This window comes from Gorilla gorilla, chromosome 18 (genome assembly GCF_029281585.2).
Source record: "Gorilla gorilla gorilla isolate KB3781 chromosome 18, NHGRI_mGorGor1-v2.1_pri, whole genome shotgun sequence".
NCBI lineage: Eukaryota > Metazoa > Chordata > Mammalia > Primates > Hominidae > Gorilla > Gorilla gorilla.
This window is the reverse complement of record NC_073242.2, coordinates 97,555,008-97,575,881: the sequence shown is the minus strand read 5'-3', so window position 1 is coordinate 97,575,881 and position 20,874 is coordinate 97,555,008. Positions and strand designations below refer to the sequence as shown.

The 20,874-nt window shown below is 46.3% G+C and overlaps 1 protein-coding gene and 1 non-coding gene across 30 annotated transcripts in view; one reads left to right on the top strand and one right to left on the bottom strand.

Moving 5' to 3' along the window:
- PRMT7 (protein arginine methyltransferase 7) overlaps positions 1–20,874 on the bottom strand; it is a 52,084-nt gene that overhangs the window by 17,941 nt on the left and 13,269 nt on the right. For 27 of the 29 annotated variants that reach the window (XR_010131360.1, XR_010131357.1, XR_010131359.1 and 24 more), the window contains 5 exons: positions 18,154–18,303; positions 13,796–13,904; positions 5,380–5,492; positions 3,404–3,645; positions 2,999–3,179 (listed from right to left, as the gene is read on the bottom strand). Coding sequence is in view for 23 of the 29 variants with exons in the window: in XM_019011823.4 (XP_018867368.1) it covers positions 2,999–3,179; positions 3,404–3,645; positions 5,380–5,492; positions 13,796–13,904; positions 18,154–18,303 (795 nt within the window). In the remaining 6 variants the exon portion in view is untranslated. Of the gene's footprint in view, positions 1–2,998; positions 3,180–3,403; positions 3,646–5,379; positions 5,493–13,795; positions 13,905–14,991; positions 15,326–18,153; positions 18,304–20,874 lie in introns of those variants that run through there. The other 2 variants (XM_055366254.2, XM_063699670.1) reach the window with 2 other exon arrangements.
- LOC115931174 (U4 spliceosomal RNA) lies at positions 13,441–13,583 on the top strand. The gene has a single exon (XR_004067716.1). It is a non-coding gene; the product is annotated as a U4 spliceosomal RNA (small nuclear RNA).

Here is a 20,874-nt window from a genome sequence, read left to right as displayed (position 1 = left end):
TTATACGAGTGAGCCACCGGCCAAAAGTACTAACATTTTAATGCTATTCTTATGCTAATTCTGCAACACAGTCTTAGGAAGAATGTGAGGAAGTGCCAATCTCAACTCTGTGGGTGAATTCAGAGTGACACACACACAGCCTGCATAGGGATGCTGGCAGGCCCTGGCTGGACACACACCCACCCGGGGCCAGGCACCTGGAAGGTGGAGGGGAGACTAGGAAGCTCACATACTTCTTAGTCTCACATGCTGCTGTCGGTATGGGTACGCTGATTGACAGCAATCCCCCAGCAGTCACAACCCTTCGGCCTAAACAGTAACTCTGGGAATAGGGTAGGTGAAGCTGCTAAGGCCTTCCATAACGTTGTGGACACCTAGAACCAGTAGGTGAGCATTCAACACAAAGCCAGGGGTTAAGGCCAGGCAGGCTGGACCATGGACAAAGGATGGTGCCTGAGGCGCTCCTGGGTAGAGACAGGTTCTATTTCTTGGTCCTGAAACCAAAACTGCCTTTTCGAAAAAGTGAGAAAATTATGACAGTGAAAGAGATCTCATCTAACCAACCCCCATTTTGCTTTAATGTCCAAACTGCCCTTAATCATTCCTGGGTCCGGGCCAAGCTAACTTTGGGAGACATTTGGTTAACAGTTTATTTTTTGTTCTTATTATTTTTTGAGACAGAGTCTCGCTCTGCCACCCAGGTTTGAGTGCAGTGGCGTGACCTCAGCTCACTTCAACTTCCACCTCCTGGGTTCAAGCAATTCTCCTGCCTCAGCCTCCCGAGTAGCTGGAATTACAGGCACGCACCACCACATCCGGGTAATTTCTGTATTTTTAGTAGAAGCGGGGTTTCTCCATGTTGGTCAGTCTGGTCTCGAACTCCTGACCTCAAATGATCCACCCACCTGGGGCTCCCAAAGTGTTGGGATTACAGGCGTGAGCCACCACACCCAGCTGGTTAATACTTTAAATGACAACCGTCCTTCCCCAAAATTAAACTTAAACTGAATGAAAGATCAGCAGGTTAGGAGGATGAAAGGAGGCTGAATTCTGCTAAGGTGAAGCCATTATTAGGTCACAAGATCTGCGACCTTCCCTGATTCCTCCTGCAGATAACACCACCTTGCAGAAACTAAGATTGACCCTTTGAAATGTCTTTTCGGGTTTTTACGTTTCTGTCTGATGACTCCACCCATAAGTGGACTCTCTCGCCTGCCAAACTATCCTTGAAAAACCCTAGCCTGAGCCGGGCATAGTGGCTCACGCCTGTAATCCCAGCAGGCGTGGGAGTTTGGGAGGCCGGTGGGGCAGGTCACCTGAGGTCGGGAATTTGAGACCAGCCTGGCCAACATGGAGAAACCCCATCTCTACTAAAAATACAAAATTAGCCAGGTGTGGTGGCGCATGCCCGTAATCCCAGCTACTCAGGGGGCTGAGGCAGGAGAATCGCTTGAAGCCGGGAGGTAGAGGTTGCAGTGAGCTGAGATCGCGCCATTGCACTCCAGCCTGAGCAACAAGAACGAAACTCCATCTCAAAACAAACAAAAAACTGTAGCCTGTGAATTTTCAGGGAGATTGATTTGTCTCTCCCACTCTGTCTCCCACGTGGTGTGGCTGGCTTCGTGTCAATTAAAGTCTTTATTGCAATGCCATGGTGTCAGCGAATTGGTTTTGTCTGAACAGTGGGTGGGAAGAACCCATCAGGCAATTCCAACACACCTTTCCCACTTTCTTTTCCTTTGAGTGTGAGAGTGAGAGAGGGTGGATGGGGGTGTAAATAACACAAGCACATGAGAGAAAATTCAAAAGGTATACAAGGACGCACAGTGAAAAATATGTTTCCTTTCCACCCCTAACCTCCAGTCCCCATTCCCAGATGCAGTCAGTTTTACGAATTTCTGGGAATTCTTCCAAAGACGTCCTTATATGTACACCACACATGACTATCCACTCACAAACACATATATTCCTATTTTTACTAACACCAGTGCTGCCACACAACACACCATTCTGCACCTTTATTTTTGTGTCAGGTAATAATCCACCCTGAAGCTTGTCCCACATCAGTGCACAGAGAGCTACCTCACCCACTGAAAGGATAATGGACTTGATCCCTGCTAGTGGCCTTTAGGTTGGCCTTTTTCTACTAAACCAGGGCTGCACACATCTATTCTGCACAGATGCAAATCCAGCCACAGCCCCACGTCTGAAAGCAGCATTGCTTTCTACCTGAAACGTTCTGACGACTCGCTCTCCTGCTTTTCCCCTGAGCTTCCCCAACAGTGTGCTTGCAAACTGTTTAAACTTTATTCACTAATAGGTGAAAATGAGATCTCACTGCAGTTTAAAGTTGCATTTCTCTTTTTTTTTTTTTTTTTTTTAGAGACAGGGTCTCATCTTATTGCCCAGGCGGGAGTGCAGTAATGCAATCACGACTCACTGCAGCCTCAACTTCCTGGGTTCAAGCAATCCTCCTGCCTCAGTCTCCTGAGAGGCTGGGAGCATAGGTGCTGTGAGCAGCTAATACTGCATTTCTCTTATTATGAGGGACAGTGGGCAACTATCCCCATCATCTGTATTTCCTTTTCTGTGTTTCATGTCCTCTGCCTACTTTCTATCAGGGTGGAGAAAGGAGATTTTGAGGCCACAGAAGGTGAGGCTGTAGTTCTCTATTCCAAGCTGATGGGAGCCCCCTGGGATTACTCAGGGGATGAGGGGTGGTATCTAAGGGTGGCTGCATCATGATGAGGCGGGAGAGGAAAGCCAACTTCTCTGTTCCTCACTGTGTCCATGAGTGCTCACCATGAGCTCACCCTGGGAAGGCTACGTTAGTACAGCTAGCCTTTGCTTGCTTTTTAAAAACTTTTATTTGTCTTTGATTCTGACACAGCCCTCCTGTCTCTAAATTCTCCTGGGTCTAAGGCTCAACTGTTACTTTCCCATGAACAGCAGTGGACAAGTTTCCTGACAGGGCACATGCTAGGCTCCTGCCTCTTACCTGCATCTCCTCTGGGTCTGAGTGTGCCCAGAAGGGGGCCATGGTGCACTTGATCTTCCCCTCAGGGTCCATTTCAATGTCCCACCACGAGAGAACCACCTGAGCTCGGCCAGATGTCAGAGGTTCAAACCGCCTGCTATGGCAGGCTGCTGAGCTACTGACTTGCTTGCTGAAGTCTATGCTGAGAAATAATATTCAAGAATGTAAGCAGAGTTTAACCTCACACACTCCATTTTTTAAATTTTTACAGTGACTTCACTGGCAATGACATTTGGCTGCAAAGGACTCTTGCCTTCGAGGCAGGTGACAGCAGCTAGATTTCCTTCCCACTCAAAAAGAACCTCCTAATACCCAACTTCCATCAAATGTCTCAAAGCGCCATCACCTATGGTGGCTCCTTGGTACCTGAACATGGGCAGCACATCGCTGAGGACTGTAAAGTCGGCTGGTGACACCTGGTTCAGCTGAATGTCACAGACAGAGGGTGCGCCAGGGCAGCTCTCCAGGTCCACGGGAGGGACGATGACCTGCTCTCCGAGGCTGGTCTGCACGTGGATGGGAAATAGCTTGTTCCACGACCACATCCTCCTGGACTCCACCAGCTGTGCATAGACGGTGGCTCTGTGGGGCACAGCCTCACAATTTTCCTAAGTTTATATTAAAAACAAAACCAAACAAAAATCAGATGCTTAGACCCACAGTAATTCCCATTGATCAAAAGAGGTTTATTCCTTAACATTAGGTTGGTTCAGTAATGCCCAACACCTTATACTATTAGAATAGTGAACTGTTTTCAGCCCTATGCCCTCGGAAAAGGGGAAAAAAAAGGTACTACATTTCAAAAAGAACACACACTGTGCCTAAAATGACTTCTGTCAGCTAAGTTCCTGGCTACCTGGCACTCTTAAATGTTTCACGTCCTGCTGCTGGGTGGTGATCCTGGCTCTGGGCTCAGCGTCCCTTCAGTGCCGCTCCTGCCCAGCACCAAAACAAGAGCCTCCTTGTGGCAAAGCCCTGTGGACCACGGTGCCCCCTCAGCTGCCCAGCCCTCTGGCGCCGCTGGGCATTGCTGCACACTCAGCCCCTAGGGCTGTGGCTCCGGCTCCTTGTCCAGCTCTCCTCCTACCTCTTGCATCCACTCCACGTCCTCCATGCACCAGGCAATAGGGACCTGACAAGAGCACACTCACAGCTGCTACCCACATGGCTTTCACCACCAGAACACCACTGGCCTCTTGGGCCAAATGATTCTCTGCTGTGGGGGTTGCTCTGGGCATGGTAAAAGGCTAGCAGCATAACTGGCCTCCCTGCGAAGCGTCTCCCAACCTTGCTCTGGTAGAGAAATGCTGCTCTAACTGGACTCACTCCCGCTGCCTTCCCCAGGCTGTGCTTCCTCCGCCCCACCTCACAAGGGGACTCCCTGGTCCGGACTGTCTCCCTCCACACTCTCCAGAGTGACCTCAACCATGCCCTCTTCACTGAGTAAATCCATGCATCTCTGGGCCTCTTTGCTTGGCTGACCTTTAGAGAGCTCAAACTCTGTCTAAACCAGAAGAATCGCCCTCACCACTTCCCAACCTTCCCAAGGCTACCCCTCTTCCTGCACTCCCAGTCAATAGGAAGCACCACCATCCAATCCAGATGCCCAAACCCCAGCATCCATATCTCTACACCTAAGGGACCACCAACTCCTGGGACCACCTATCAGGCCTCTGTCTACAGCCTTGGCTGAGGCCCACTGTGCCACAGCGTCTGGACGACTCCACAGCCTTTTAACCCACCCGCACCCTCCAGCCCTATACCCCAACTGCCCTCCACACATCTGCCTGCATAAGTCTGCTGTCAATCCTCTGCTTCAAACCCTCCTGCGATGCCACCCCACCTTCTAGATGACAGCTACCCTCTGGGCATGGCCCCCAAACCCCACTCCATCTAGCCCCTGCCCAGCTCTCTAGCCTCAGTTGCTAAGCCCATGTCTCCTGCCTCCCACACAGCACAAAATCCAAAGCAGGCTCCGGAGCCACCGCACCGATTTAGTCTCACGTCTAGCACGTGCTGCTCTCCTCTACCAGAAATATTCCATCTGCCAGGCCAACACCTGATCACTTCTCAAGACTGACAGCTTCCTGAGAATATTTGCTGAACTGAACTGAATTTGAATATAGTTTCTTGCTTTTCAACTCTAACCTATTAAGATTTGGCATTCAAGGGACATGAAAGTTATAAGTGAGGAGAACCAGAGCCCCCCCAGGAATGGAGGGGTGTCCCAGATGTATCAGAGGTGCTGAGGGCTTGGGCTGTGTGGGACACGGTGCATGAGTGAGTGCTATGTGAGCTGGCTGAGACCACAGACACGTCTGAGGGAGCCCTCCGTCTACTACCTCCACGAGATGCCTGTGTGCGTGCTCATAGGAGGGCAGCGCCCCCTCCCCGATCAGCTCTGTGTCAAACAACTCTGTGACCAGGATGTTGGCACGGCATGACATGTCACCCTCTGAAAAACACAAGAAAACAGAGTTGGACATAAGCAACAGACTAGGAAAAATATTTACAGCAAATATGGGAAAGATAAGTGGTTAAGGGGCCATCATGCTAAAAGCACATATACATGCTGAGGTATTCAGAAGTGTCAGGACGTCTGCGACTGACTTGCCAATGGTTCAGAAAAAAAAAAAAATCCATATGTAAATGTATGACAAAACGCTAATTGATAAATCTAGGGTAAGGGATCATAAGTGTTTACTGTACTGCTCTTACAGCTATTCTGTATGCTTAATATTGGGAGGGAGACTGGAAAAAATGATAAGAAAACTATAAATACCCAATGGATTGAGTTCAGGAGTTTGAGATCAGCCTGGGAAACATGACAAAACCCCATTTCCACAAAAAATACAAAAATTAGCCAGGCATGGTGGCTCACGCCTGTAATCCTAGCACTTTGGGAGGCCAAGGCAGGAGGATCACTTGAGGCCAGGAGTTCAAGACCAGCCTGGCCATCATGGCGAAACCCCATCTCTACTAAAAATACAAAAATTAGCCAGGTGTGATGGCGCACGCCTGTAACCCCAGCTACCCAGGAGGCTGAGGCATGAGAATCACTTGAACCTGGGAGGCAGAGGTTGCAGTGAGCCGAAATTGTGCCACTGTACTCCAGCCTGCGCGACAGAGTGAGACTCTGTCTCAAACAAACAAAAAAAATACACGCCCAAAAAGAAACCAGGTAAAAATATAAACAGAAAATTCAAAACAGAAACCAAACATATGAAAACTTTTTCATCCCTATTAGCAATTAGAGAGATATAAATTAACAATTAAACTATTAACCATTAAATTAGAAAAATTATTTGAAAAGCAAAAACCGAATGCTGGTATGTCAAATACTTCTAGGTTGCAGGGAGAGGGAGGGAAAGCCAAAGCAAGACAACAAGTTTCTCTGATGATCTTCCAGCTACTGTGAGTTAGGCTCTGGCAGCCAAAATTGAGATCCATGACTTAGAATCCCCAGATCACTATGGTAAATTCCCTTAATGAAAGCGCCTTGTCACCAAACAATCTCTTAAATAACAGTTGTTTTAGGACAGTAGGATTTTAGAGAAGAGTAGGATTTGGGAGGGATCTTCTGTTAACTGTTTTCTAAACCTCAGTAATGTACTGCTACTTCTACAATTATAATTTTTAATGAGTCAAGAGCCAAAATAGACTTTGGAAGGGGCTATTCATCAGGGAGAATTAACTGTAAACACTTTTAATGCCTCATGAATTATAATCTGACAAAGCCCACTCATTTCCCCTGCACAGAGCACAAGTCTCACAGATGACACAAGGAAAAGAGAAGCATGAAAGCAGCTGACAGGGGCCGGGCGCGGTGGCTCCCGCCTGTAATCCCAGCACTTTGGGAGGCCGAGACGGGCAGATCACCTGAGGTCAGAAGTTTGAAACCAACCTGGCCAACGTGGTGAAACCCTGTCTCTACTAAGAATACAAAAATTAGCCAGGCGTGGTGATGGGTGCCTGTAATCCCAGCTACTTGAGAGGCTGAGGCAGGAGAATCACTTAAACCTGGGAGGCAGAGGTTGCAGTGAGCCGAGATCACGCCACTGCACTCTAATCTGGGCCAGAGTGAGACTCCATTTCAAAAAAAAAAAAAAAGAAAGAAAGCAGCTGATAGAAGAGCACAACAGAGACAGCGTGAACCTCGAGCTCGAGGCTGGAGCCTGGCCTGGATCTCACTTCCTATCCCTGAGCCCTCCGTTCTGACCATCAGTTGCCTCATCAGTAAAACAGGTGAATGGGCTCTGTCTCATGCGGTGGTGGTTGGGATGATGAAGATAAAAAAAAAAAAAAAAAAAAGCACACTTCCTATGAAGCTCACCTGTGCTCCATGACAGTATCACGTGGAGGAGCTTAAGACGAAACTTCTGTCTTCTGCCACAGAGACCACCCTCCCGAGCAGCCCTGTCCATCCTCTCTGATGTCACATCAAACTCCAACTGGAATACACTGTCCAAAACTCATCCCACCCACCCCACCTAACACGCCTGCTCCTCCCTCCAGGGTTTCTGCCTCAATCAATCAATGAGTCACATAGTCCAGGAATCTGGGCATCATTTACTAGCTCCAGGACAGCAGGACCGCTGACTGCCTGTCCACTACTGTACCCCAGCACCCACAAGGTCTAGTGCCCCGTAACAGTCAACATACACTAGATAAATTATTGATTTCTGTCACCCTACAACCCACTGATCACCCACTCTGCCAATTCTATCTCCTGAATGTTTAAACCAATTATATAACTTAAAATGCTTTATAGTCCAAATTGCTTCATTAAAATAAAAATCAAGAGCCAGGCACAGTGACTCACACCTGTAATTCCAGCACTTTGAGAGGCCAAGCTGGGCTGATCACTAGAGGCCAAGCTGGGCTGATCACTTGAGGCCAGGAGTTCGATACCAGCCTGGCCAATGTGGTGAAACCTTGTCTCTACTAAAAATACAAATATTAGCCAGGTGTAGTAGCACGCGCCTGTAGTCCCAGCTACTCAGGAGGCTGAGGCATGAGAATTGCCTGAACCCGGGAGGCAGATGTTGTAGTGAGCTGAAATTGCCCCACCATACTCCATCTTGGGTGATACAGTGAGACTGTCTCAAAAAATAATAAAAATTAAAAAAAAAAAATTCAAGCTTTATGGTCTAGTGCATTTTAACAAGTACTTCTTGAGGGCCTGGTATTTTGAGTGTGACTGCTAATGTATAAGGGCACGGGGTGGGGGAGTCTGAAGCAGGTAGCCACCCAAGGAGTTTCCTAAGCCCTTTCCAAATGAACGAAATGGACGGATGAACACACGCTGCTCCCTGGGTTGGCTCTCCACAAGCCTCAGCATGTAATCCAGCTCTGGGGAACAGGCAACTTCAGATGCCACTTTTAAAAAGGGCTGAGAGCAGAACCTTGGAAAGCACACACTTGGAGCAGAAAGAAAGCAACACAGGAGAACCAAGATGAAGAGATGTCACTAAGGTCCAGGGAGAGTTTCAAGAAGGAAGGAATGGCAGAAGTACCAAAGCGGCAGTGGTTAGAGAGGAAAAGCAGAGGAAAGACCACCCAACTTGGCAATGAGGAAGCCACTTGTCAGGCTGAGGATCGGAAACAAAGTCACATTTACAAGGGATTATGGATGAAGCACAACTGACAATCTACTCACTTTACAAAAATTACCTAACTCCTTTACATGACAGGCCCGGAGCAAATAACGGAATGGAATAGTTAATACAACCCATGCAGTGCATGACCTCAGGATGCCTCAGCTGGGTGGGGATACAGACATTAAATACATAACTACATAATGATTTAATGATTGCAGTGGTAAGTGCTATGAAGAAAAGTATTACGAAATTGGCCAGGCGTGGTGGTTCATGCCTGCAATCCCAGCATTTTGGGAGGCCAAGGCAGGCAGATCGCTTGAGGTCAGGAGTTCAAGACCAGCTTGGCCAACATAGTGAAACCCCATCTGTACTAAAAATACAAAAATTAGCCGGGTGGTGGTGCATGCCTGTAACATCAGCTACTTAGGAGGCTGACGTGGAAGGATCACTTGAATCCGGGAGGTGAAAGTTGCAGTGAGCCGAGGTCATGCCACTGCACTCCAGCCTGGGCGACAGAGCCACTCTGTCTAAAAAAAATTTTTTTTTTTAATAAGAAATCATATGAGGGGCCTGGCCTAAGCTGAGGTGTGTGTGAACAATGCTGCCTGGAGGCAGAGTCAGCACACTTCATGGCCAAAGGCTGCCCTGCAGATCAGTCTCCCTGCCGTCAAAATGGATAAATTTTCAAGAATAAATGATCTCGCCAGGTGCAGTGGCTCCCATCTGTGATCCCAGCACTTTGGGAGGCTGAGGCAGGAGGACTGCGTGAGGCCTGTCGTTCAAGACCAGCCTGCGAAACAAAGCGAGACCTAGTTCCTTTTCTTTTCTTTTTTTTTTTTTTTGAGACAGAATTTTGCTCTTGTTGCCCAGGCTGAAGTGCAATAGCGCAATCTCAGCTCACCGCAACCTTTGCCTCCCAGGTTCAAGCAGTTCTCCTGCCTCAATATCCTGAGTAGCTAGGATTACAGGCATGCACCACCACACCTGACTAATTTTGTATTTTTAGTAGAGACGGGTTTCTCCATGTTGGTCAGGCTGGTTGCAACTCCCGACCTCAGGTGATCTGCCAGCCTCGGCCTCCCAAAGTGCTAGGATTACAGGCGTGAGCCACTGCACCCAGCCGCAAGACTTAGTTTCTAATAAAAATTTAAAAAAACAAAAAAATTAGTTGGGTATGGTGGTGCCTGCCTGTGGTCCCAGCTATTCAGGAGGCTGAGGCAGGAGGATCCAGGAAGTCGAGGCTGCAGTGAGCTGTGTTCGCAGCACTGTACTCCAGCCTAGGCAACAGAGTGAGACTGTCTCAAAAAAATAAATAAATAAATGAATCAATCTCCACTCTGGCCATAGTGGAATAAGTGGGATCAGGCTTACCCTCCGGCTGTTATCAACTAGAAAACTGGGCAAAATGTATGAAACAAGTGTTTTCAGATGTTGAGCAAGAGGCAACACAGTTTGCTCCCTAAGAAGGGAAACAAACCAAGTAACCCTTACCCTGCTCTGGCTATCAGCCAGGAGACCCTTTCCAGACCACAGTACAGGGTAAGAGGTGACACAGAGCACAGCAGTCTTGCTGAGTTAAACAGACAGGAAACAAGTTCAGGGAAGTGGAAGCAGCTGGAACTTGCCAGGCAGAGAATCAGAGAGGAAATTACACAGAAAAAAAGCCTTCAGAATGCTGCACAGGGTTCCTCTAGGGTCTGTGTTAATACATTCACACACACAGGGTAATACTCTGTGAAGCCAAGCAAAGGTTGCATGAGTGGCAACAATCTCCGGAGCTCTCAGAGGCCTGGGAAACATTCAAGTTCTGATCAGCCAGACAAGGGAATCCCTGCTGAGCACCTAGAGCTCTCAGCAGACACTCCAGAAAGGTTACAGTAACTGTCTTGCTAAACAGCCTTAGAGCAGTGGTTCTCAACAGGTGGCAATTTTACACACTCGAGACCAAGGAAGACATGGCAGTCTGGAGACATTTTTAGTTGGCAACAATGGTGGGAGGAGGGGAGTGCTACTGACATCCACTGGGAAGAGGCCAGGGACACTGCTAAACATCCTACAATGCAAAGGACAGGGTCCACAACAAAGAATTATCAAAATGTCACATAGTTGGAGAATGCCAAAACGTCACAGCACTACTGTTGAGAAGGCCTGACTTAAAGCTACTCTAACCCCACTCCAAAGAAAGCTTAAACAAGCCCTGAAAGGATCAATCTGAACTGCAAGTAACCCAACTGCATGCCAAAGTTTAAAAAGCAAAACCAACGAAGTCTAGCACTCAACAATGGGGAATTCCAAATAGCCACAGCATCCAAACAAAAATGATTAGACATGTGAAGAAGGAAAATGTGACCCAGAATAAGGATAAAAATGAGTCAAGAGAACAAACCCAGAAAAAACAAAGATGGTGGGAACAGAAGATAAGGATGTTCAAAAAGCTAAAATAAAGGTGCTTATAGAAAACTATGAACATGAGAAAAATGGAAGTTATGAAAAAGAATCAAGTGGAACTTTCAGAGATAAAAAATACAATATCAAAAATGAGGCCAGGCACAGCGGCTCACGCCTGTAATCCTAGGACTTTGGGATGCTGAGGTGGGAGAATCGCTTGAGCCCAGGAGTTTGAGACCAGCCTAGGCAACAAACTGAGATCCCATCTCTACAAAAAAAATATTTTTTTTAAGTTAGCCAGGCATGGTGGCATGAGCCTGTGGTCCCAGCTACACAGGAGGCTGAAGCAGGAGGACTGCTTGAGCCCAGGAGGTCAAAGCTGCAATAAGCCATGCTCACACCCCTGCACTCCAGCCTGGGGGACAGGTCAAGACCCTGTCTCAAAAAAAAAAAAAGAAAAAGAAAAAGAAAAACAAAGAAAGAGAAATGAAAAGTTTACTAAATATACTTAACAGCATATTAGATGCTGCAAAAGAAAAGATCAGTGAATCTAAAGACCTATCCAAGAAATCCCTGTCCATCAACAGGTAGAGGGATAAACAAGTTACGGTACATCTATCTAATAGAATGCTGCTCAGTAACACCAAAGAACGAACCCCCAAGACACGAATAGTGTGGAAGAGTCTTACCAGCATCATGCTATAAAAAAGAGAGCACACACACAGAAGAGTCCACACTTCTTTGATTCCACTTCCTTGAAATCCTAGACAGGCAAATCTAATCTATAACGAAGAAGTCTATGAGTGGGTGCCTAGGACCAGGATATGGGGGGACTGATAAAAAGGGTTATGAGGAATCTCTTTGGGCATGATGGAGATGTTCTATTATCTTGATTATGGTGATGGTGGTTACAAGTGTGTTTATATTTGTCAAAACTCATCAAACTAATGAAAATGGATATTCATTTAATGTAAATCATACTTCAATAACGTTGACTGTAAATGGAATGATTTGAGCACTCTATTGTATATTTTAAAAATAAAAAAGATAGGCCGGGCGCAGTGGCTCACACCTGTAATCCCAGCACTTTTGGAGGCCGAGGCAGGCTGGTCACCTGAGGTCAGGAGTTCGGGACTAGCCTGGCCAACATGGTGAAACCCCGTCTCCACTAAAAATACAAAAATTAGCCAGGCATGGTGGTGCACGCCTGTAATCCCAGCTACTCGTGAGGCTGAAGCAGGAGAATCGCTTGAACATGGGAGGCAGAGGTTGCAGTGAGCTGAGATCCTGCCATTGCACTCCAGCCTGGGCAACAGAGTGAGACTCTGTCTCAAATAAATAAATAAATAAGATAGTATCCACTTCTTTTGTACATGTTTCAGATTCTCCATTAAAAAAAAAATTGTTAAATGGGAGAATAATGTTGACCTTAGGTAGAAGCTTCAATTCAGAATGATACTGCATTCTCCAAAACTGTGGTGAAAAAGCCAGGTGCAGTAGTGCACACCTGTAGTGCCGGTTACTTGGGTGGCTGAGATGGGACGATCACTTTAGCATAAGAGTTTGAGTCCAGCCTGGGCAACATAGTAAGACCTTATCTCCACAAAAAATTAGAAAAAACCCATGATGTTATCCATAACTTCACTACAGTTTTTCCTTTGCAAATCTTTCAACTATGTTCTCTAAGTGTCAGTGGCATGTGAAATTTTCAAAGACTGAAACAAAGTTCTAGACTATAAAAAATATTCTGGAGGCCAGGCATGGTGGCTCACGCTTATAATCCTAGCACTTTGGGAGGCTGAGGCAGGCGGATCACCTGAGGTCAGGGGTTCAAGACCAGCCTGGCCAACATGGTGAAACCCCGTCTCTGCTAAAAATACAAAAAGTAGCCAGGTGTGGTGGCAGGCACCTGTAATCACCGCTACCTGGGAGGCTGAGGCAGGAGAATCACTTGTACCCGGGAGGTGGAGGATGCAGTGAGCCAAGATTGCACCACTGCAATGCAGCCTGGGTGACATAGTGAGATTCCGTCTCAAAAAAAAATGTGTGTGTGTGTGTGCCTGTGTGTACATATACATATTCTGGAAACCTTAAGAGACAATGCTATACAGGAAAATCGTTCATGTTGTATGCAGAGGCAGAATGTCAGAAATACTCTCGCCATTCTCCTGCCTCAGCCTCCCCAGTAGCTGGGACTACAGGTGCCCACCACCACGCCTGGCTAATTTTTTGTATTTTTAGTAGAGATAGAGTTTCACCGTGTTAGCCAGGATGGATGAACCCAGGAGGCAGAGCTTGCAGTGAGGCAAGATAGCGCCACTGCACTCCAGCCTGGGCGACAGAGTGAGACTCTCTCTCAAATAAATAAATAAATAAAAGAACTAAGTACTTTCTGCCTGATGAAACTCAGAGTTGAGCTTTGAGCAGTGGCAGTATCGTAGCCAATGAGGTTTATCCAAGGCGTGATTATTGGTAGTTGAAACTCAAGAGTTGAGCCCCATAAGAATTCCAATTTGCTTAAAGCAAATGTAGGTTTTGTTTGCGTCTCCATTGCTGGACCTGACTAGCTCTAGTCTACTCCTTGTTGACTAGTTTTAACTAGCAGGAAAATAAACATCAAGAGAAACCAAGTCCTTATTGTCAGAGCTCCACACAGAGAGGCCCCATTTCTATGCTATGACCTGGATTTGTTCCAGGTAACTGGAATAACCCTTTTCCTCTCTCACACAAGAGCAAGCAAAGCTTTCAACACAGGGTGTGTAAATCTCACCTGGACCTACAGTCACCTCGGTGGAATGCTTGTTGATAACCTTAATCTTATCACTAAAGCCATTTTTCTCCACAATCTTCACAGCAGCATCAGCCATAGGCTTGAAAACCTAGAAAATAGAGCCAAAACCCAAGGAAAAATGAGCAATAAATTAAACAGTAGTCTGACCTTTAAGGTGAGCAAGCTATTCCTTGATTCTGGTCCTAAGATATGTAACTTAAATAGTTTATTCTCCAAATGTGCATCATGAAAAAGGGCTGAAATTCAGTTGGCTTTAACTTGTGATTAGGGACTCTCATTCCGTGCCAGGCACAGCAGGGATGCCAGGGATCCTGAGGAGGCTGCACTACTTAGTAAGAGCAGTAGGTGTCAGTACCGCACAAGAGGACGCCAAAAAGCCAGGAAAGGGACTTGCCTCACCAACCTGGGAGGCGTGCTGTGCCCTCCAGAGGAGAGCAGACTGTAGGTGTGAGTAAGCAGGTCATCCTCTGGGCTCAAAATTGTCCCAAATCCCCATTGTTGGCAGAACACAGCCTCTATTTTCTTATGGTGCAGCAGTGCCTCTTGTCCATGGGGGATACATTTTAAGACCCTTGGTGGATGCTTGAAACCTCAGATAGTACTGACCCTTATGCATACCTTTTTTTTTTTTTTTTTTTTTTTTTTTCGCTATACATACATACTGTTCCATGGTGGGCAGCTCTATGCAAACCTACCCCAACACGCCACGGGAGCTGAGAGGCTGAGGAAAGACTGGCAAATCCAGCTTCTCAGAAAGACACACTTTATAGAGACGTACAAACAGAAGCCTTGTCTCGGGCAGTGAGACGCTGGGCCCCCACACTGTTATGGCTCAGACGTAGTGCTTACATACCACAGGGAATCTGACGAAGGGCAGGATTTATGGTAAGTATGTATTTATGATAACATCAAAGTTGTTCTGACCTGAGGGCAGGATTTACATCAAAGTGCATGAGAGCGGAAATTTTAGAGGCATTCCTGAAGCTGGGGTTGGTCAGAAGTCAGCATGGAGGACTAGCATTCACAGTGGAGCTGCTTCAGCCTCCAAGCTTACCTATGACCAGGTTTAATTTATAAATTAGGCACAATAATAAATATAAATAATAATTTATAAATTAACAATAACTAAAAATAGAAAAATAATGTAATAATACTCAGAATGGTACACAACTTACAACTTATAAATAATTTCTGGAATTTTCCATTTAATTTTTCTTTTTTTTTTTTTGAGAAGGGTCTCACTCTGTTGTCCAGGCTGGAGTCCAGTGGCATGATCACTGCAGCTTCCACCTCCCAGGCTCAAGCAATTTCCCACCTCAACCTCCCCAAGTAGCTGGGACTACAGGCGTAGACCACCATGCCCAGCTACTTTTTGTAGAGGCGGGGTTTTGCCATGTTGCACAGGCTGGTCTCCAACTCTGGGACTCAAGGTTTCCACCTGTCTCAGCCACCCAAAGTGCTGGGATTACAGGCGTGAGCCACCGCACCTGGCTCCGTTTAGTATTTTTGGACCTCAGTTGACCACAGGTAACTGAAATCACAAAAAGTGAAACCACAGATAAGGGGAAACTACTGCTTTGGAGGCCCTCCCTTACCTTCCCAGTCTTCCTCCCCCATTCCCCCAACAACCAACACTCCAGCCACAATGATCTCATGATCACTAGGCAAGCCTGAGCCTTCCCTGTCCTAGCCCCACCTGCCAAATCAAACCCCACTTCCCAGGGCAGCATGAATCCCCTGTCCAGAAGTCTTCCCTGAACTCTTCGAGTTTCCCTGAACATAAATAAGCACCTCCAACTCTTTGTTTTCAACTTATCCAGTCCAGATTCCATAGCCCCAAGAGCTCTAGCATGTAAAACAAACAGACTCACGTGTGGCCCTACACACGAAGTAGAAACAACAAAATGATACTGAGACTGTTCCTGATAAGATTTTCCTTTTTTCTAAATCCTTTTCTGTATTTCCCACATTTTCTACCATGAATACTATATTTTTTACTATAATCGAGGGACAAATGCTGTATCCTTTCGTAAAGAGTACATATGTGAGCAGCTCCAGTTGTGCAATTGATTAGCGCGCAGTACTTATATGGAATACACACACATGTTCTCCTAGAAAAATCTTCATCATCTATTTCAAATTATTTCTAGGTTTGCCTTGATGTTTTTAGATGTGGTTTGAGGGCCTTAAACCCTAGTTCTCACCAATCACTTTGCCTCCACCCTGACAATATCCAAAGCCAGTGTTGTCCCTCACCCCTGCTGCCTTCTGACTCATCAGTCACCTCTCCCTGAACCTGCAAGCTGGTACCTTCACACCTCCTTCTCCTCAGCCCATCAAGAAGCTCAAGATCTCACCCAAAACACTACCAGGAGTGGACACTGAAGATGACTTCCCGACATCCATTCTGTGTCCTCCTCTCCCCTGAAATCAGGTGAGGGTGCAGTGTGGGGAACTGACCTTTGCAGTGGTGCACTTGTCTGAGCTAAGAGTAACTGAATCCCTCTTGCCAGAGATGAGTTAAGAAATGAGATTTAACCTCATTCTAGCCGATGGTACCCAAGGAGAGGTTTGCTATAATAGAAATTCCTGGGAAAGTTATTCTTACTTTTAAAAAAGGGAAACAAGGCAGGGCGCAGTGATTCACACCTGTAATCCCAACACTTTGGGAGGCTGAGGTGGGGGGATCACTTGAGATCAGGAATTCAAGACCAGCCTGGCCAACATGGTGAAACCCTATCTCTACTAAAAATACAAAAATTAGCCAGGTGCAGTGGTACAAACCTGTAATCCCAGCTATTTGGGAGGCTGAGACAAGAGACTTGCCTGAACCCAGGAGGCGGAGGTTGCGGTGAGTAGAGATCACGCCACGAAAAAGATAGCAAAAAACTACTCTACCTTAAACCATGGTGATTTTGAGGCTTTGTTATTTCCAACTCAATCACTACATGAACCCAATTTTGTAGGGAAAGTATTTATATACATGCTCCCTGCCTGCCCCCAAAACTTGGAAGAATATACACCAAAATGTTAACAGTACTTAACTCTGGGTCAACATACTATTTTTATTTGGTATTTACCAAATTTCCTATAATAATATGCATTATTTGTTTTATGAGAAAAATAACATGTTTAATTTTTAATTTTGTTTGGTTAATTTTTCTTGCTCTGTGGGCTCAAGCTGTTTAATGTTTTATTAAAGAAATAACAAATTGGTAAACATAAGAGAGCTGGCTCCGTAGGGACATTTAAGGTAGCGGTTCTCAACCTTGCCGCACATTCCCAAGTCCCAAGGCTCAGGCCTCACCCCAGAAAAGTTAAATCAAAATCTGTTAGGGGTGGGGACTAGGTATAAGGTTTTTTTGTTTTGTTTTGTTGAGATGGAGTCTCACTCTGTCGCCCAGGCTGGAGCGCAGTGGTGCAATCTCGGCTCACTGTAACCTCTGCCTCCTGGGTTTAAGCGATTCTCTTGCCTCAGCCTCCTGAGTAGCTGGGATTACAGGTGCGCATCACCACACCCGGCTAATTTTTGTATTTTTAGTAAAGATAGAGTTTCACCATGTTGATCAGGCTGGTCTTGAACTCCTGACCTCATGATCCATGCCTCAGCCTCCCAAAGTGCTGGGATTACAGGGGTGAGACACTGTGCCCAGCCTTTGTTTCGTTTTGATTTTTTTTGAGATAAAGTCTCACTCTGTCACCCAGGCTGGAGTGTGGTGGTGTGGGGGCATGTATTTAAATACTTTCCCCTACAAAACTGAGTTCATATACTGGTTAGTTGGAAACAACAAAGTCCCACAATAACTGGCTTAAACAAGGTAGAAGTAATTTTTTGCTTTCTTACACGAAGTCCAAATCATGGCTCACTGCAGCCTTGACTTTCCGGGCTCAAGAGATCTTCCCATCTCAGCCTCAAGAATAGCTGGAACACAGGCACATGCCACCATGCCCAGCTAATATTTAAAAGTTTTTCTGTAGAGATGGGATCTCACTATGTTGCCCAGGCTGGTCTCAAACTCCTGGGCTCAAGCAATTGTCTTGCCTCAGCCTCCTGAAGTGCTGGGATTACAGGTGTGAGCCACTGTGCCCAGCCTGTTAAGTATTTTCTAAAGCTCCTAGTGATTCTGATGTGCAGCCTAGGCTGACAGAGGAGAAAACTAGCTCCTGGAGGAAGGAACTGTGTCTGACTCATCTCTGTATGCTCAGAGCCTGGCTCTGTGCTTGGCACAGAGTGAGCACTCCATGAATGTTTGTGAAGGAACAGATGGGGAAAGTGCAAGAGCATAGGGGATTTCCCATGCAAGACGCAGGACACACACCTGAAGGGAATGGCTTACCTCGATGGCATAGCAGAAGTCGGCACCTGCTGTGACCGCCATCATTGACAAGAGTCCCGTGCCAGTGCCAATGTCGAGAACCAAGGCCTTCTGTCCTCTGTCCTTCACCCTGCTCACGGCAGCCCGGATACCTTGGTAGTATTTTACATTCTAAGGAAGACATGGCCGTCACTTACTACCAGTTATTATAAGTAAGTGGAAAGGTGCTTTGCAAAGTTCTAGAGTCACAGCTGGCAGTGGCAGTGCAAGTCAGGGCCCTGTGGCCTTTCTGGCCCCTGGCAGAACAGTTCTGGCTGAGTTGGGCAGGTCTTGTGAGTCAGCCCCTTGCCCTTTATTAAGCGACTGTCCCTGCTCCACACTCACCCTTCTATCCTCTACTAAGCGATGCCAGAGCCCTGCAAACCACGTTCTCCTTTTTCCAACTGTTAGGTACAGCCAAAAGGGGGACCAAGAGGGCGACTGGAAGGTAGGAGGACAGAGCAGGCTTGCTCCTTTCTGCATGCTGCTGTTCTCATCAGGGTCCTCTCAGTAGGGGCAGTTGATTGCAGACTCCAACTTCTCCCAATGATCCCATAACCAGCTCCTTGGGCCCCTCAGAGCTGCAGCCGTACTTGGACAGTGGTCCACAGGATCTCTCCTCAATGCTTGTGGCTTCTGGAAATCCTAATCTTCTCGTTTAGTTTCTCAGCCCTAGGCAAGGTAACTGCTCCCTGCAATCTCTACTGCTAGGTTACTCAGCGTTCCCATTTGCTTTCTAGCCCTCCCACAGCTGGGTAGCCAGCTCCTTGTGTTAAAGCCGCTCTGCTGCAATATGTATGGCTTGTTTTCCTTTACTGACTCTAACTCAGAGAGCTTCACTAAAAAGTATTTTCCCCATCAGAAAATAACTTCTTTGCATCTTGAAGATTTTTACTTCTGTCTTTAGTAAACACATACATCTTTCATCTATAACGGTCTGACTCAATAGGCACAGTGACCCTTCTGTTGAAAATAACTAAAGACGATGGAAAAAATATGTGCAAATCTTTTAAATAGACTGATGACCTGCCAAGTTAGTAAGAAATACTAAGAGGCTATTAAAATTTAAGGTAATTTGTTAAATAACATCAGACAGCTAATACAGAAATGGCATCAAAAGGGTGATATCCTCTGACCACAATGCAAAACAAGTCAAAAATCTTAATATCAGAAACACAACTGAAGAAAAAAAATTTTTCATACATTAAGAAACACTTCTAAACTGATAGGCAAAAGACTAAATCTGACTGGAATTAGAAAATATCTAGAACTGAATATTCTTTAGAATTACCAGGCCGGGTACAGTGACTCACGTCTGTAATCCCAGCACTTTGGGAGGCTGAGGCAGGTGGATCACTTGAGGTCAGGAGTTGGAGACCAGCCTGGCCAACATGGTGAAACCCCATCTCTACTAAAGATACAAAAAATTAGCCGAGCGTGGTGGTGCATGCCTGTAACCCCAGCTACTTGGGAGGCTAAGGCAGGAGAATCACTTGAACTCGGGAGGTGGAGGTTGCAGTGAGCTAAGATCACACCACTGCACTAAAGCCTGGCAACAGAGGGAGACTCATTCTTGTTAAAAAAAAAAAAAAAAAAAAAAAAAAGAAGAAGAAATGACGTTGCCTCTGAGGTAAAGCACAAAAATGTTTAGTCTGGGTGAAATAATTTTTCACAGAAATATAGAACTATTTCATTGTCAAAGTAAGTGCATTTATGTCTTAGATACAATCAGTATGACCGTTTATGTTATGTGTTTTTACCACAATTTTTTTTTTTTGAGACGGAGTCTCCCTGTCGCCCAGGCTGGAGTGCAGTGGTGTGATCTCGGCTCACTGCAAGCTCCGCCTCCCAGATTCACACCATTCTCCCGCATCAGCCTCCTGAGTAGCTGGGATTACAGGCCCTGCCCGCCACCACGCTCGGCTTTTTTTTGTATTTTTAGTAGAGACGGGGTTTCACCATGTTAGCCAGGATGGTCTCGATCTCCTGACCTCGTGATCTGCCTGCCTCGGCTTCCCAAAGTGCTGGGATTACAGGCATGAGCCACTGTGCCTGGACTTGTTTTATTTATTTTTTAAGTTAAAAAAAATTGATGAACAGCGTCCTCAATTGTAAACCAGGGATGGCACAGCCTTCACTTTAACGATGCCATTAAATTAGCTGTCACTTTTTAATGACCCAGTTCTGAAGATACTACAGTGAATCTGGAACCCTTTTTGAAGGCAATATGGCAGTGTCTATCAAGAATCACACCTATGTTCATAACCCTAGACTAGAACAAAGATATACACATGGTAAACAAGCACACGATGGCCGGGCACGGTGTCTCATGCCCATAATCCCAGCACTTTGGGAGACCAAGGCGGGTGGATCACTTGACCTCAGGGGATCAAGACCAGCCTGGGCAATACAGCGAAACTCTCTCTCTACAAAACATACAAAAATTAGCCAGGCATGGTGGCATGCCTGTAGTCCCAGCTACTGGGAAGGCTGAGGTTGGGGGATCGCTTAAGCCCGAGAAGTCGAGGCTGCAGTGCAGCCAAGATCACACCACTGCACTGGGCAACAGAGACCCAGTCTCAAAAAAATAAAATTAAAACTAAAAATGGAAATTAAAACTACAGTGAAGGCCAGGCGTCATGACACGCACCTGTAATCCCAAGTTATAATCCCAATACTAGGTATAATAGTATAATAATAGTA